Genomic DNA, 17209 nt, shown 5'->3' with positions numbered 1-17209 from the left:
TCAGTGTGTTGAGCGGCTGACTCTTGGTTTCAACTCTGGTGGTGATCTCAAGGTCCTGAGGTCAAGCCCTGTATGGGGCTCTGCACTCAGCAGGAAGTCTGCTTCAGGATTCTCTTTCCCTCTGTCCCTCCCCTTTCCCTCCTCTAGAATAAATAAATCTTTTCTTAAAAGATTCTGTGTTCCTTCTGTTGTGATTTTAGAATTGTATGCCAACTACTTTCCAGTTTCTGGACTTTTTTTTTTTTTAAGATTTCATTAATTTGAGAGAGAGCACAAACAGGGGGAACAGCAGAGAGAGAGAGAAGTAAATTCCCCACTGAGCAGGGAGCCCCATGAAGGGGTCAATCCCAGGACCTTGGGGTCATGACCTGAACCAAAGGCAGATGCTTAACCAACTGAGCCACTCAAGCACCCCTAGTTTCTGGACTCTTGATAAAACAGTTACTGGTTAATTCTGTTTTGCATTGCTTTAAACTCCACTGCATCTTCTCGTATGCAGTAATGTTTCTGACAGTTGTTTTAAGAGAAAATACTACTCAATATTTTAGCTATAATTTCAAAAAGGTCTAATTTTAGCCAGTTAAAATATCTACATATTACTTATAAAGAATGGTAATGTGGAAATTTAGATTTTAAATGCTGAATTAAGAAAAAGATGGCTACATGGGTGGAACTCGGAATGGAATTAAATCATATAATCACAAAGACAAAGGCACTGAGCTTTAAAGATAAGAATTGTTTTAATAGGGAAAATAATATTCTAGTCTGAGGGAATCACGAAATACATGACCCTTTGTTGAACAGTGAGTATTTAAGAAGTAAACCATGTCAACAATTCTTTCCTCTACTTACCCTCCACAGCCAAAGAAAAAAGTTATCCAGTAAACAAAACCAGTATGCAAAAATTTCTTTAAAATGAAACACAAGAGAGTAAGAGATTAAAGCAACTGATATTACTAAATCCAAAAGTAACTACTAGGTATTTAAATTCTTTAAAAATGTTGTTATAACATTAATATATGGAAGTTGGTTATCTTTCTTCTTTATTGTTGCAAATAAAAATTAGAAATAGGTTCAATTAGGTTCAAATTAAAGTCTAAGACAATTATAAACATAACCATCTTTACAGGAAGAAGTCTGAGTAGTTAAATTAGAGGGGTACTGCTTCTTAGACTGATTTGAGTCATATGTGACTAAGAGAAGAGAGAAGCATCAAGCACCTTTTGGTAGTCCTTCATGGACTCCATTTATTTCATACAAATCAAGGCAACAAGCACCTTGTTGGTCAAACAAAAACATTTCATGATCTAAATCCCAAGATACTGAGTATCCCTTCTGACAAATATGCCAAATCATGGCAGAAAACTCTCATTTAAACATTACAAAACAAAACTGACACTCATGATTAACTTTATTCTTGTAAATAATGTGTCACTTCCAATGCATGAAGTTAAAGCCAAACAAAAACAACCAAAGCTTACCTTTTATTTAGTGATGTGCACCCCTATAGTCCAATCATTTACATGTACGTTACTAGCTACCACTGCTCCAAGTTACTAAACAATTACCAAATTTAGCACTCAAATTACATACCAGCAATTCAACAGTCTTTATATTAAGTCCTTTATATAAAAATAAAATCATGTGATTAGGAACTGTGAAAATTAGTAATGGGAAACCTCACTAGAGGAGTTAGGAGGTTTTGGCAGAGGAGTTCTCAGGCCCTAGTACTCGTAGTTAGTTGCAGAGCTAATAGGAAGAAATGGATGGGATCCCGCAGTGGATACCTCTCTATTATTCCAGCCAGAGGAAGAGACACTTTTCTCATTTCCTCACTGCCACTCCCCACCCCAGGCAATAGCTCCACCAATGAGAAGCCACTGCACTGAACTCCTGGTTTATTCCAATGTAGTTCTTAAATGCCTTCCCAACTTACCCCTCTTCTCCTTAAAAAAAGGGTTCCTATCCATTGTTCCCTGCACTTGTCTACAGGTTTTCAGCAGCAGCAGCAGCAGCAACCTGGTTTGCTTCAGGTTGCAATCCTCTTTTATTTCTAATAAACCCATCTGTTATTGGTAAAAAATTGACAGTTTTACTTTTAAGATTAACAAAACTCAGTAGTAATTTTATGTAATTTCATTTTAATTTTATATCCTTACTATTTACACCCAAGATAGGAAAAGTAAACTTTGTTAACAATATTTTTAAAATACCCAAGTTTCCTATGTCATAATGAGACCTTATCTGTTATACAATAAAAATGCAATAACCTAGTATCTTAAGTATTCAATGTGAGTTGTGTTTCAACAATGAAAAAAGAGCATGTTTTTCATATGCTTTTTCCGGCTCCCTTTTGTAAACAGAAGTTTACATTTGTACATCTATGGACTTGGATTTTGAATGCAATCAATAGATACAAAGTAAAGGGCTCCCCAAAGGGATGGAGTCTAATACTTTACTCTCTTTAACAAGTACTCAGAACAATTAATTAGAAGACCCCTCTAGACAGAAATGGTTCAGAGCATTCCCAAATTGTCCACAGAAAAAGAAATTCTAAGATCCTAGAACTGGAAGAACTCCAGATATCACACATCCCAATTTCCCCATTTTACAGGGAAGGAGACTGAAGCCCAGACATTTTAGCCAGTTTAACCAAAATTAGTCTGAAGACTAGAACACCAATCTAAAGTCAATCTTCGAAATCCTTTACCTTTTCCCTTCAGGACGGCAAAGTCAGGTTATGATTTTCAAAGTAATGATACTAAAAAAAACAAATGGAAAACAAAGAATACCAAACAAATAAAAACCCATCTACTTAAGGCAGAAAGGCTTACTAAGCAGAATTGATTCTCTACTAATTTTCAATTCCATTCAGATTCTATCATACCTTGTTTCCCTCAAAAAGAAATTCACTGCAAAGTAACTGCTTCCAGCCAGGCATCGTTTCTGGTTGTTTCTAAGGTACAAGTGCCTATTCCTCCTGCTGCAGTAGTTCATGCTGAGAATCTCAACCTACTGCTGACACAGTACTCATGCTTCCTTTTATACAAAGTCCTCTTTAATAAAGAGTTAAGAGTTGAGAACTAAAAGTATTTCAAAGTCCTTGTTTCTCCTCTAGAGCTAGAATTCCAAATGACTAGGATTCTTCCACAGACAAAAAGGGTGGCAGCGGAGAAGAGGAGATACAAATTTGGCCTAATTCCAGATAAATTTCACTTTTAACTTTCATTTTTAAGTAATCTGAACAAAAATCAGATTTCTAATACTGTAATTGTTTTACAAAATAAAACTAATAAGCAGCAAGTCTAACATTCAAATGCTATCTTACAAGTGCAAAATCACTAAGCAATCATTTATCGCCTACTATGTGCATGAAAATTTCACATATATTATCCTATCACATCTCAATAGCAATTTTGAAACCTTGTGATTGAGAAGAACAGAGCCATTGAAAGACTCTTAAAAAAAAACAGTATTTTTTCAAGATTTTTTAAAAAGAGTACATTAGCTATAAAAATAAATGAAATTACAGACTTCTTAAACAGTGCCTGGTACCTAGTTGCCTCTCAACAACTATTTGTTGGAATAAAATAATGAAGGTCTTGAATATTAAAACTACAGAAAAACTCTCATAATATCATATATTGAATATTCACCAAAACAGTCTCTGCATGGCCTTCAAAGCATTACTGCATTTAATCCTGATGCCAATCTCATAACCTAGGTAGGATTATCCTATATAACTGATGAATAACTTGGGCTAAATCCAGTGGAACACCTGGAACTGTGTGAGTCTAGGCTGCCATACTGACAGCAGGGGTAACCCTGGCATTTAGTAGGTAGAAGCCAGGGATATTAAAGAGCCTGCAATGTGCTGGACAAACCCACATAATTATCCAGCCCAAAATGCTACCACTACTGAGAGACACATGACCAAAAAATAAATAGATAATTGCAATGATTCCTCACCACATAATATCCAGATAACTCATGTTAACATTCAAGGTTCTCCACCTACTGGCTCCTATTTCTGTCTCCAACTGAAATAGGATCACTATTCCAAACTGTCTTCTTAGTATTCCTCTTAACTATAATTTGCTTCTCTACTATTGCCCAAACTGTTTGCCTAGAATAATTTCCCCAATGCCTCTTCCCTGTTACTCTGTGTGATCTCTACCTACTAATGTGTAGAAAGGTTATCAATCTGCAATCTTTACCTGCAATCTGACTCTGCAGAATGTCCAAAGTGTCCCAAATAATATTCTAAATTCAATTGTTTAACTACTTCTAGTCTTTAAGTTAGGGCTGGAAACTTTCTAAAGAATCACATTCTCCATTTCTTTTAAACACTCACCTAGAATGATATATAGCCACATGAAATTACAGAATTGTTTCTTGAAGAAATCACCTAATACACCATCTTCATTTTAAGAAGAAAAACAACAACAACAACACTGAAAAACATCTAATTTCTTAGTGGCAAGAAAAGAACCAGAATTTAGGCCATAGTTTTATTATAACATAACGTTAGCACTTAATAAGAACTCCAATATACAAAAATCATCCTATGAGCCTGCATTCAGCAACATTACACTGCAGTTTAAAAGACAATCCATGCTTTATCAGAGATTGCTATTTTACTGTATCTTCCGCAAGTCAAGAAGACATGAGGTTTTTAAATAATGTTGAAAATTATAACAAAAATTCATACATTTTTATAGAAAATTCAATAAATTTGAGATTTCATTTTTCTGCTTAGTCCTTGAAAAAGTCACACATAAAATGACTTCATTGTATTTAGACAAAAAACATTATAAAGATCAGAGTAGCCCATGGTTATAGTAATTCAAAATTATACTAGAAAACCAGGAGTCTAGATAAGGACAACAACAGCATTACTAAAAATGCCTTCATTCTTCAGTTAAAACCTTTTTCCATTTCTAGATATTGATATGAAAACAATTAGATTATTTTATCCCAATAATTTTCAACCCTGGATTAATCATAAAAATCAAGTTATTCTAATTTCTATATGACAAAAAGGAGAGAATTAAGATAAATCACATCACGGCTATACAGGACTCGGTATATAAACTTATGTTTTCCTGCTTCCTATCAGTAAGTACATTCCAACCTCACATTCTTTTCAGAAGCCAGGAAGATTGAACATAAAGCAAGTTAATAGTATCATTCACTTGCTACACATTAATGCAGGAAACATTAAAATTATCTTGCTTCATTTCTAGTTAGAGATTATTTAAAAAATCAGATTTTCACTAATTCTTGTCTGTAAACATTAAATATCAATGTAACTTTCTCCTCTAGTCTTTTTATACATCAAAGCAGATTAATTTAGTACAGTCCAACACTGAGGAGGACATTCTATTAGATTAGAAATGCAATGCAAATTCTAATAGCCCAATTCTACTTCTGAAAACATCTCCTATTTTCTGCTCCAAGTCAAAGGAAAGAAAACACTTTATCTATTAGTATATATCTGCTCCAAAGACACTTGTTAGGACAAATTTATTACAGGCTACAAGAGTCTAATATGTGAAGAAAATAAAGGACTGAAAGAAACCAATCAAAATTGCAAAAAATATTAAAGAGCAAGAGCAAAAGAATATACCTGTAATAAGTCTGCGTGTTAGGCCAATAGAGAGTTTTGAAATTAGGAACTATTAATTTTAGTTTAGCTTTAAAAACAAAGAATAGAGAAACATAGATCTTCAATCACTATGTGGAAATTAAATAAAAATGACTAAAGGTCTTTGTCATTTTCTATAAATCAAAGCCACAATAAATAAAGCTTAAGTAGCTTAGCTGCAACTTAAACCTAACAGAAGAAACGACTAGCTGGTATTACTGGTAGGCAAACCAATTTATCACTCTGGAATGTTCATATAAATCTCATTAAAAAGAAACACGTTTGGTAAATAGTTTTCCTGACTCCATTCTAAATATACTAATAGAGATGTTAAAATTAAAAAAAAATTAGAGTGTAACTGTAAACTATAATTATAGGTTCACTTTCATTTAGTCCTTAGCTATTAAAATGTATAAGCAAGTCATGTATAAGTGAGGATTTTGGACATCTGACCCTTGATTTTATTTGACAATTAGAATCAAGCCTGTATTTTAATTTCTTTGTGTTAACTTGCTAATTACGCAGATGCATTAAGGCTAACAGTCTTGTCTAAGAAAAGATCTGGTTTTATAAAAGTGGACTCACTGGTGGTATTTACTTGTATTAAAAATGAAAGGGGCAGACTTGCTATTAAAAGAAAAAAGTTATATACTATTGGAAAATTGAGACTACACTGAGATAATAGTAAAACTTAAACCCATTTAAAAAAAAAAAGTAAAATCTAAAAATAACTGATCTCTTTTTTCCTTTAATCCAGTGATGATATTTTTGGGAGGGAGGGAACAAAAAAAGTCTTTTAGTTCCAAAGAGTCCATCTAGTGACAACAATGAACTATTCTTGTCACTACATGATGTTTTGCTAAATACCTAGCACTCACAATGACAAAATTAAGTTTCTGTTCCAACTTCACAAGACTAAAATAGGAACTCTAAACTAGAAGGTAATGATCACTGGATTTAGGAATAAAAACAACTAAACACTTGCAGCCAAAAATATTCCTGTCTCAAATATCCAGATATTTGGGCAAGAGCCCTTTAGACATACTCTTAGAAATTCACAGCTTCAGATCTAGCCTGGTCACATTCTACCATTTCAACTGAACACGTGCACTACTGGCATCTACTATGAATATAGACATCACTCAATAATACATACAACCGCCCATCTGAAAACTTTTCTAAGTATTTTGAAAGATAACACACTAATCATAAATGAAACTTGAGGCATATTCTGATACCATATACAGTAGTTCTTTGAAATGAAGATTTTAAAAGATCATAAGGAAAATCAAGGCATATGTTTAACTAAAATGCAGTTTCCTCCTCTCTTCTCAGGACCCAGATAAATCGAAAATGTGGGGGGTAAAGCTCCCTCCTTCTCTTTATTTTTTTGAGAACAGTACTTCTATTGTGATTATCTCATGACTTTTTTTTCTTATTACAAACACATTACTTCAATATGTAGAAGCAAATCCTAAAGATGAACATAGCATCTGCTTTTAAAAATCTTATGTTTAATTTTAAGAATAAGGGTAATTTTAATTAAGTATGGTTAAATTTCATGACAAAAGCAAACAGTTTTATTTCAAATTAAATACTGTAAAAGTGAAAAGTATTCTCCACTGTTCAGACTAAAAAATTGATCTTGAAGAATGAGTAGGCACATGGAAAAACTATACTATGCCATGACAAAACTATTATAGTTCATGCATAGTCAAGAAAAATAATTCTCCGTATATTAATGCTTTGGAGTACAGCTAACTTATCAGTTTTTACATCAACATAACAAAAGGGAAAACATCAAGAGAATATACTTATCCATTTGCATTATGGTAACAAAATGCTCTAAAACTTCTAGAAATATCAACCCTTCCTATTTACTTAATTTTATGTAAATTAATTTACAGGGTTTGTCTTCAATTTTTTTTCTCAATGGGCAAGTCAGAAACAAATCAAATTCAACCTCTAATTCATCAGAATGATAGGTCATAAATTCACTATCTACCAATGCACAGTATTTTTAAAAAGCAATTAAGGTGTGTCCTATGCTGTTGCTTTTAAACATCATTTCAAACCATATTCCATTCAATACACTCCTAGCATTAGCAGATAGATGTCCCCTTAGAAACTTCTAGCCCCTTGCAAAGACTGTAGTTACTACAGCAAAACTTTAGAACTGGATGTGAATACATAGCTACATAGCTAGCTACCATAAACGGAGAGATGAGAAACATCCCAGCAATATATAGCCTGAATAGATGTATAATCAAGGGAAAAGCCAACACCACATGATTTCACAATACATATGTACCTGATCATACCATTTCTTTGGAATTAAAACAGGAAAAGCAACCAATCAGCAGTACAGAAGGACTGGAAAGAATACAGTAAAAGTGAAAAAAAAAATTAAATGAAAAGGATACAGCCTTAAAGCACCAGTCTGAGTTCCAACTGCCAGGATCTTCTGTACAGGATCAAAGGCCAGGGCTGACGGTTGATAGGGAAATCCATGGCGAACAGTCTAGGGATGGGCAAATGACATCACAGCAACCAAGGCAGCAAGTGGAATTTAAAAACAGAAAAGTCAATAAAGGCATTAGAACCTAGAACCAATTAAAAGCGATGCAGAACACATACACATGCACTTACCGCCTTAAAAAACAAAAAACAAACAAAAAACCCCCTACAAAATCTACATTAACAAAATTTATTTACATAGAACCTGAAACCAAAAAAAAATATGTGTGTGTATACATCTCTCCCAATGTTACACTTCAATTTCTGCCTTTCTACAATATTGATATTCTATAGGAAAAAAAAATTTACTTGTGTTGTACACTATCAAGTCTGAGACCAAAATACTGAAGTTTTCAGTAGTCAAAAATTCTGTAAATTAATGTAAAAAATTAATGTAAAAACGCAATCCATGCTTTATTTCAAGTGTGAGAACTTCATTACTTTATTCGGATGTCAAATGCCAGCTACTGCTAAAAAAAAAAAAAAAAAGCTGTTGTACTATTACTTTTGTCAAGGGTTCAGTAAAGCAATTATCTATCCGAAATTTTGCAATTTTAACAGGATGAAAATAAGTACAACATATATTTTTGCATTTTGCTATTAAACCCTGAATTTTAGGGCAGTAAGGCAAAAACGTGTATTTAGACATTTCTAGAAACTGACATATGAACACATGGTACTTTATGGCAAGTATTAATATCAAGTCAAGTTTGTATTTCTTACTGAGCATCCAGTGAATTAATTCGCTGCATCATTCTTTCTGAATTACAAACCGCTATGGCAATGGTGCCATTAATAGGCAAAAAGAAAAAAGAGAAAGAAAAGAAAGAAAAGAAAAGAAAAAAGAAAAGAAAAGAAAAGAAAAGAAAGGAAAAGAAAGGAAAGGAAAAGAAAAAAGAAAAGAAAAGAAAAGAAAAGAAAAGAAAAGAAAAGAAAAGAAAGGAAAGGAAAGGAAAAGAAAAGAAAAGAAAAAGAAAAAAAGAAAGAAATCACAGGACCTACTTTTTACCCAAACATAATGATAAAAGGACCCTGTGATTTCGTTTTTTAGGCTTCCTAGCACATTCTAAGGGAAAGGTTGATAAGCAAATATCCAGTGGAACAGGTTTGGCTTTTGGATGAACAATATTCACTAGACACTGTTTCCAAAGGAAACTTCGAAGTTGGTGAATTACATTAGAAATGCTTGGATATTAAGGCTATAAAGGTTATTAAGAATACTGGTTAAAGGTCGGCAAAATACGTTAGAAGCAACCTTGAAACGACTGCTGCATGTGAAAGGGGGAGAGAGGGGGGGGAAAAAAACCCAAAAGGAGTTAAGATGATGTCAATCTCCAAAATAACCCACTAGGCAAATGTTTGCTTGAGGAGGAGCGAGCGCTTCATTCGAGGTCTAATTGTCCCCGGCATTCGATCCCGAGCTGCCCCCCACCCCGACCCCAATTTTCGCGGGGCTGCGCGCTCCGCTCACCTTGCAGAGCTGGAAGTGCTCGGACTGGAGCGTCTCCTGGATCTCGGGCTCCCGGGTCCCCGCCGGGTGCTGCTGCTGCTGCTGCTGCTGCTGCGAGGCCGAGGACGAGCCGGCGGTCAGGCCGTCCAGCACCTTCCTGATGTTGAATTTCCTCATGGTCTCGGCGGGGCTCCCCCGCGGCCCGCGAGGGGAGGCGAGCGGCGTCCCTCGGCGCGGGGAACCGAACCCGGGCCGAGGGCAGCGTCCTCCGAGGACGACGCGGAGGAGTGGGGCCGAGCGGGCGCGCGGGGGGAAGCGGGCAGCTGGGGAGAAGCGCTAGAGGATCCAAACAGGAAATGCCGCGACGACGAGCCCCGGCGGCGGACCCTCTGGGTCCAAGGCCGCCGCCGCCGCCGCCTCGCCCCGCGGCCCGGCGGCGCAGCAGTGGCGGCGGCGCGCGGAGCCCGCACTGCCCGGCCTCACCTGGCCGCGGGCTGACTCTGCGCCGCGCCGCCGCCCCGGCTCGCCCCCGCCGCCGCCGCCGCCGCGTCCATGGCCCGCGGCCCCGCCGCTGCGCGCCCGCCTCGGCCCCGCAGTCCCACGGCGCTTCCTCCCGCTCCCGCTCCCGCTCCCGCTCCTGCGCCGCCGCCGCCGCCTCCGCCGCCTCCTCCCGGGGGTCGCCGGCCCTCCGTCCGCGGCCGCCGCTCGGCCTCCGCAACACTCAGCGCCGCTGCCCGCCCGGCATCGCACGCAGGGCGCCCGGGCTGGGTCGCCGCGCTCTCCGCCTCGCTCCTCCGCCGCCGGACCGGCGCCCTCGCTCCTTTAGAGCCCCCGCTGCCCTGCTCAGGCGCCGCCGCCGCCGCCGCCGCCGCCGCCGCCGCCGCCCCGCCGCTCCCTCTCGCCTGACAGGGCGCCTCGGCGCACGACACCAACGCCCGCCCCGAGCAGCAGCGGCAGCCGCGGTTCCAGCGCCGGCCGCGGCGGTGGCGGTGGCGGTGGCGGCAGCTGGGCCTCCGCCGAGCGGAGCTGCTGAGCATGCGCACGCGCCCCGCAGCGCCCGCTCCCGCTCCCGCCCCCCTCCCCTATCCCCTCTCCCCTCTCCCCGCGCGCCCCCTCCGCGGGAGTGGAGCTGGGGCTTAAATTACCCTCTGCGAAAATCCCAGACCCCGGGGTAAATTTCTCCCACCCCAACCTCCGGGCGGGGGGACGCGGCCGCTTCTCCTGCAGCTGAGAGCGTAAAAAAATGTTGACTAAAGAGCCGCAGGAAGCCTTGATTTTAAATACGGTCATTAAAGCGGGGGTTTGTGTTCTCACCCTTTAATGAGGCGCACGCTCCTGGCTGCATATCGCTCTACTGATGGGCTTTGTTTTGCATTGAGTTGGATTTGATTGGGGGGGGGGGGGGGGAAAGCGGTTATGTCTGTGGTTAAAGGATGACAGACCTACGTACTAGAAAAGGAAAGGAGGTAAACCGGGGGGAGACGGGGAGACGGGGAGGGGATTATTTCCTGAATCTGTTACTGTTGGGTCAGATTAAAGCGTGGCCATGGCAGGTAGCTGCTGGGAGGGGAGCCGTTCCAAGGCTGCGAGCGTGTCTGCCCGGGCCAGGGACACCCCGCCTCCGGACTCAGTCCGCCGGCTAGGGTGGGTGGGGATGGAGGCGGCCGCAAAGGTGGAAGTAAACCCCGCACTGCCCCTCTGCTTCTGAACCTACAATCCGCCTCGTAACGCTGATGGTCCGCTAAGTAATCCCCAGCCGCTTCTCCACTCCTGCGAGGGGGGAAGACGGGGGCAGGATGAAGGGTTTGCTCAGACTTCTCCGCTTCTTTACTGGCACAGCCTCGCGTGGAGGTCTAGAGACCAACGTCTGGCTCAAGTTTGCAAAGGTAGAGAGATTCCTGCTATAGGGGCACCCTCCCCTATAGAGCGTGTTCAAGAAAGAAAGGTGGACGGGGAAGCAAGAAGCATTCGATGGGAAAGGATGTGGGAACGGGGTGGAAAACGTAAGGAAGGATGCGGGCGCATGAAGACTGATCCTGATTCGTGGGGTGGGTGGGGGGTGGAGTGAGTGGGGTGCGCCGGAGGTGGAGGGAAGGCACTCTCCCGAGTTAATAACTTCGCCCCAGACGGTCCAGTCTAGAGGCGAGGAAGAGATACAAAGGGTTTCCTGAACCCAAATCAGAGGTGCCCGCCCTCTTCTTTGTGATTGGCCGCCTCCTGCCCGGTTCGGGGAAGTTCTCGCCACACTATTGGTTGACGTGACAAGCCTTTAAGAATATTCAGCAAACCGACTACGACTGGGGCTTTGGGGATTTTGGGAAATGTAGTTCTCGGTGGAGCTTCCGCATCCAGGGACGAGGTCTTAACGCTTGAACCTGTCCAATTGTTTTTGTTGCATACTATGTATTGAACCACTCAGTTCATTCACTGGGTACAACGGACAATAAAGCAAATTTGGGGGTTTTCTCAAGCTATTTCAAAGCGGCTCTGAAATTCTTGTTTACCAATTTGGTTCTCTGAAACACATTTTGAGTTCGAGTCATTGTGCTGGTAGACCAAGACACAGAAATGCAATACCTGCCTTTGACAAGCTCGCCACAGCCTAAAGAGGGCAAACCTCTCACAACAAGTAATTGTGCAACGATACGATGAGTTCACCGATGGAATCTTGCACAAGGACTAAAAAGAGTAACTTAACCAGCCAAAAACAAAACAAAACAAAACAAAAAACAAACCTAGATATGGTGATACACACAGTAGTTGAATTCAGATAAATAGGAACTGACCAGGGAAAGAGGAGGAAGGACATCCGAAGGTAGATGGGGAGCTTATGGAAAGTACTTGGAGAGCTTTTTAAAAATACCAATACATCCATAGAGGAAAACTGCAAAAGAGATCATTTCCCCACAAAATGTTCTGATCCACCTTTTCATTGTAAGTTGGGAATAAATTTATAAAGCTCTTCAGAGAAGGGACAGCTTCTTGCTGAGAGGACTTGTGGTGCAGTGGAAAAATCCTAGGCTCTGTTGTCTGCCAGACATGGATTTCAATCCAGGCCTTGGTGATAATGTGCAACATTGAACAAATTCCTTACCTTTCCTAAGGGTCAGATTCCTCATATGTAAAATGAAATTAATACTACCTTCTTCTTAGGGATTTGTGAGGATAAACTAGAAACAAATATAAGTTTGCACTGTGTTGCTTAGCACTCTGTAGATACTAAAAAATGTCAGTTTTTCCATTTTACTATCAGGGTCCTTGAGGTGAAAGGTATTCAAGAGATTACTAATTTAAACCAGTTCCCCAGCAGCCCCGGTGGCTCAGCAGTTTGGCGCCGCCTTCAGCCCAGGGCGTGATCCTGGAGACTCGGGATTGAGTTCCATGTCCAGCTCTCTGCTTGGATCCTGCTTCTCCCTCTGCCTCTGTCTCTCTGTGTGTGTGTCTTTCATGAGTAAATGAATTAAAAAAAAAAAAAATCTTAAGCCAGTTCCCCATTTCTTACTTTACAATCTTTGTTTTGATTTTCATGCCTCATCCCTCTCATCAGATTATGAATTCATCCTGGCATTCCCAAAACTTCAGTTCATAGAGGACACATGACGTTTAAGATGAATGTGGAGCATACCTGCTAATGGAGGTTAGCTTTGTGAACTTGCAATCCATCCTCTCCAAGCTCAAGGAGACCAGGACATATCCAGAATTCTGTTAACTAAAAAATAACAATGCCCCGAAATATTTACCTTGTGATAGCAAAAATAAAATAATGGCTCTTGAAACTAATGGTTTTTCTCATAAGTCAGTTTCAATTGATCAATTGATTTTTAAAATTAAGATAGAAAAAAAGAAAAATTAAGATATAAAATTTAAGAATCAAAATTAATAATTTAAGTCAAGAATAAAATGATTAAAATTTTAATTTATGTTATGCATTTTAATGTTTAGCACAGAGATTTATTTACCCTTAATAATCTCTCAACAAAGATTTATTTTTGTTTGTTTTAATGAATAGAATCCGTATATTGATTCCAAACAATTCAGTAGCTTCTGCCTTTGGGCAAGCAACATTCTCTCAAATGAATTTTTTGTTTACCTATTGGTAAATATGGACCAGGAGATGACGATGTAATAGTATATGCCACTGACAAATTATAGATAGTTATATTACATTTAGCTGAGTCAAGACAGCTTGAAACAATACTCATTTAATACAATGAAAAGAAAAAGGAAAATCGACATACAAAAAGAAAGGCACCTCATTAAATTACTCAGCATGGAAAGCCAAAGACCAAAGATTCATAACATTCCGGAAGCTGCCAGTCCTCATTGCATTGTTTAAAGGCTACCAGGCTAATGAAGGCTCTGTGATTGGTCTCATGGGGGTCACTGGGATGCTGATTGAGAGGAATAAAATAGACACTGAAGATAAATATTTTAATGAGAAATTCTATTACAAGCAAAATCTTTCTGGAAGTAGACCAAATCTAACCTTACCTGCTAGCATTTATTTATACCCACTTCATTTCAATTTATTGAATCTCAAAGGATGTATGTGTGACAATAATTGATTCACTACACCATTTAACAGAATATTGAATTTAAATTATTCATAAATTGCAGCAGAGATATTAATTAGTTTGCCTATTTCAGGCCCCCTTTTCTGAATGGGTCCCCTAGGTCCTGCTGAGTTACTGAGCCAGGTGTTTTGACCAGGTAATCATGTGTTCTGGTCCAAACAGATTGAGGCAGACACCCAAAATAGGCCATGCCCAGAGATCATCTTCTTCTGGGAATTTGGAGTTGAATCAGACAGTGCTAATCAGTCTGAACTAGGAAGTCATGTGGAACTGGGACTGAAGCTAAGTATGCCCATACTTTGATGGCACATGGTAGAATGAAGCAGACACACAACCTACAGAAAAAGTGACTCTACCGAGAGGTAGAGAACAGAGTCCCCATTCCTGACCTTCCATTTCCCAGTCCTTATTCCTTATGAAATCTGGCTACTCTTTCTTTCCTTCTTTGTTTGAGTGAGTTTCTGGTTCTTACAGTCAATATTCTGACAGAAACTTAGACACAACCAGCACCCAAATATAAAGGACTGTAAACATACTCTAACCATCTTTCACTAATAGTTTCACCTTCTGCTCACAGTTCTCTCTAGAGTTAAGAAGATGTGACAATAATCCAGCAAGGAGTTGGTGGCTTAGGGTGGAATGGTTAAATGTAGTGGCTGTGGTGAGAAAGGGTCAGATCCTGGATTGTATTTTAATGGTAGACTCAAGAGGATTTGCTGACAGTATGGGAGGAAAAGGAAGAGACAAGGGTGATGCCTCAGTTTTGGCCTGAGCACTTCAAAGAGTGGTGTTGCAATTTAATTTCCACATTTATGAATCCAGAATAATTTTATTACCATCTGTACCCGAGTAGACTGGACAAATATCATCAGCTAAATAAACAAGCCATGTCTGGGAACAAGCAGGATCCACTATGCTTGCTCTTTGTCAAGTTCTGGCCTTTCTAGAATGACAGATTAGGCAGATATTAATGAACTTTCATTATTCCATAGGTTACCCCATCACTATTTAATAATATCTGCATGAGTGTCATTAAAATATATATAAAAATGTCTAGATAAAGGCTAGTAAGTTCAAGTGAAGAAAAAATTCCAGAAGTGCAAAACAAAACCAATTAAACCAAATGAACACTTAAATGTAAAATATGAGGCATTAATATAATATAAGTGAGGAATATTGCCAACTTCTTAAAATCTTGACACTGGGCAATCAGGAGTTCCTCAGTAAATTCTCACATATTTCAAATGCCATTTCCACAATGGACAAAATATTTGAGGTAAGGGATAATTACTCATAGTATTTTTAACTTCAGTATTTTAGGATTTGACTACTATTGTAAAAATTTTGAGAACTTTGCTAAACTTCTACCAGAAGTTCAGCTTTTTTTCTTAAAGAACTCCTTATAATTTGATTTGTAGACTGAAGACCTGGAAACAAAGTTTGTACTTTATTGTAGTTTATGCCATTACTCATGGTTAATATGCTGTAGTGACTGAACAAGCTTTGAAAAACAGTTAAAGTTAGTATTTTGTTTCATCCCCCACCCTGTCTGCTCCCTTGCTTGGCCCTTCCCCTCAACCCCTCTCCAACTCCTGCAACACACACACAAAGAAAGAGAGAATAAATTGTATATCACAATAATTCTAAATAGTATTCCCTTAGTAGATATCAAGCATACATACCAAGTGTGATTCTGAGGGAATTGCCAGGCCACACTTTTTTTTTTTTAATTAAACACTACTCAGTATCAGATCAACAACTAAAAACTAGCATAGCAACAGAAAACTGAACACTTTTTCCTTCAAACAAAGTTACTTGACATGGTGACCCAATGAAATAGTGTCAGTTGCTATTGACTGATGTGACAGGGCCTTCCATCTCAGGCTCTGAGGTTGGACACAGAGCTGTGTCATATCATTTAGTCATTTGGTTATAGAACTATTAGCTACTGACTTTCCTTTCATTCTGGCCAACCATAAAGAATATCACCTGGGGCAACTGAGTGGCTCAGTTGGTTGGGTGTCTGCCTTTGGCTCAGGTCACGATCCCTGTGTCCTGGGATCAGGCCCTGTGTGGGTTCCCTGTTCAGTGGGGAGTCTGCATCTCCCTCTCCTTCTGTCCTTCCTCCTGTTCATTCTCTGTCTCTGTCTCTGTCTTTCTCTCTCACTCCATCTCCCTCTTTCAAACAAACAAACAAAAAAATAAAATAAAATCTTAAAAGAAAAAGAATACCACATAAGAAATCAAAAAGTACCTAAATAAAAACCTTACTATAAGGAGAATGGGAGCAATCCTCCCTCCAAGGACCTATCAGAACCAACAGAATAGTGCTAACAATGAAAACATGCATGAGTACTAACTCTTAGAGGGTTTTTTTTACAGGTGGGTAGGCACAGCCTCAACTCCAGGGATGTAGTTCCTCAAAACAGGACCAGGTATCTAGCTTTAAAATTAGAATGCATTCTTTCACCATGTTTTTAACCAACACCATACACTTAGTCTAACAACATTGTGTCCACAAACCCACAGTTGTAGTACAATAGTCCCCCCTTCTGAGTAGTTTTAGTCCCCTAAAACTACTGTGGTCAACCACAGTGGGAAGCAGACAATCTTCCTGACTTAGCATAGGAAGCTCAGTAGTAGCCTAAGGATACATCTCAATACCTACATCATTCACCTCTCTTTGCCACATCACACAGGTATTTTATCATCTCACATCATTACAAGAAGGATGAGTACAGTACAGTAAGAAATTTTGAGAGACAGACTACATTCACATAACTTTTATTATAGTATACTATTAAAATTGTTCTAGTTTATTGTTAATTATTATTATTAATCTTTTACTCTACCTAATCTATAAATTAAAATTTATTATAGGCATTTTTGTATAGAAAAAAGCACATATATATATATATGTGTGTGTGTGTGTGTGTGTGTGTTATCTCTAAACCTATATAGACCTGCATATATATATATGTTTGATGATATCCCTAGTTTCAAGCATCCACTGGGGGTCTT

The 17209-nt window shown here is 39.4% G+C and overlaps 1 protein-coding gene across 4 annotated transcripts in view; it reads right to left on the bottom strand.

Annotated features, from left to right (window-relative positions):
* Window positions 1–9929, bottom strand: part of STXBP5 (syntaxin binding protein 5) — a 167731-nt gene extending 157802 nt beyond the window's left edge. For 3 of the 4 annotated variants that reach the window (XM_025422509.3, XM_025422510.3, XM_049113579.1), the window contains exons 1-2: window positions 9636–9929; window positions 8071–8168 (exon numbers count right to left, since the gene is read on the bottom strand). In XM_025422509.3, the coding sequence (XP_025278294.1) occupies window positions 8071–8168; window positions 9636–9791 (254 nt within the window). In that variant the 5' untranslated portion in view covers window positions 9792–9929. The remainder of the gene's footprint in view (window positions 1–8070; window positions 8169–9635) is intronic. The other variant, XM_025422511.3, reaches the window with a different exon arrangement.
* Window positions 9930–17209: the final 7280 nt, after the last annotated feature.

Source organism: Canis lupus, chromosome 1 (assembly GCF_003254725.2).
Source record: "Canis lupus dingo isolate Sandy chromosome 1, ASM325472v2, whole genome shotgun sequence".
Taxonomy (NCBI): Eukaryota; Metazoa; Chordata; class Mammalia; order Carnivora; family Canidae; genus Canis; species Canis lupus.
The sequence above is the reverse complement of the archived record's forward strand: the minus strand, read 5'-3'. Positions and strand labels throughout refer to the sequence as shown.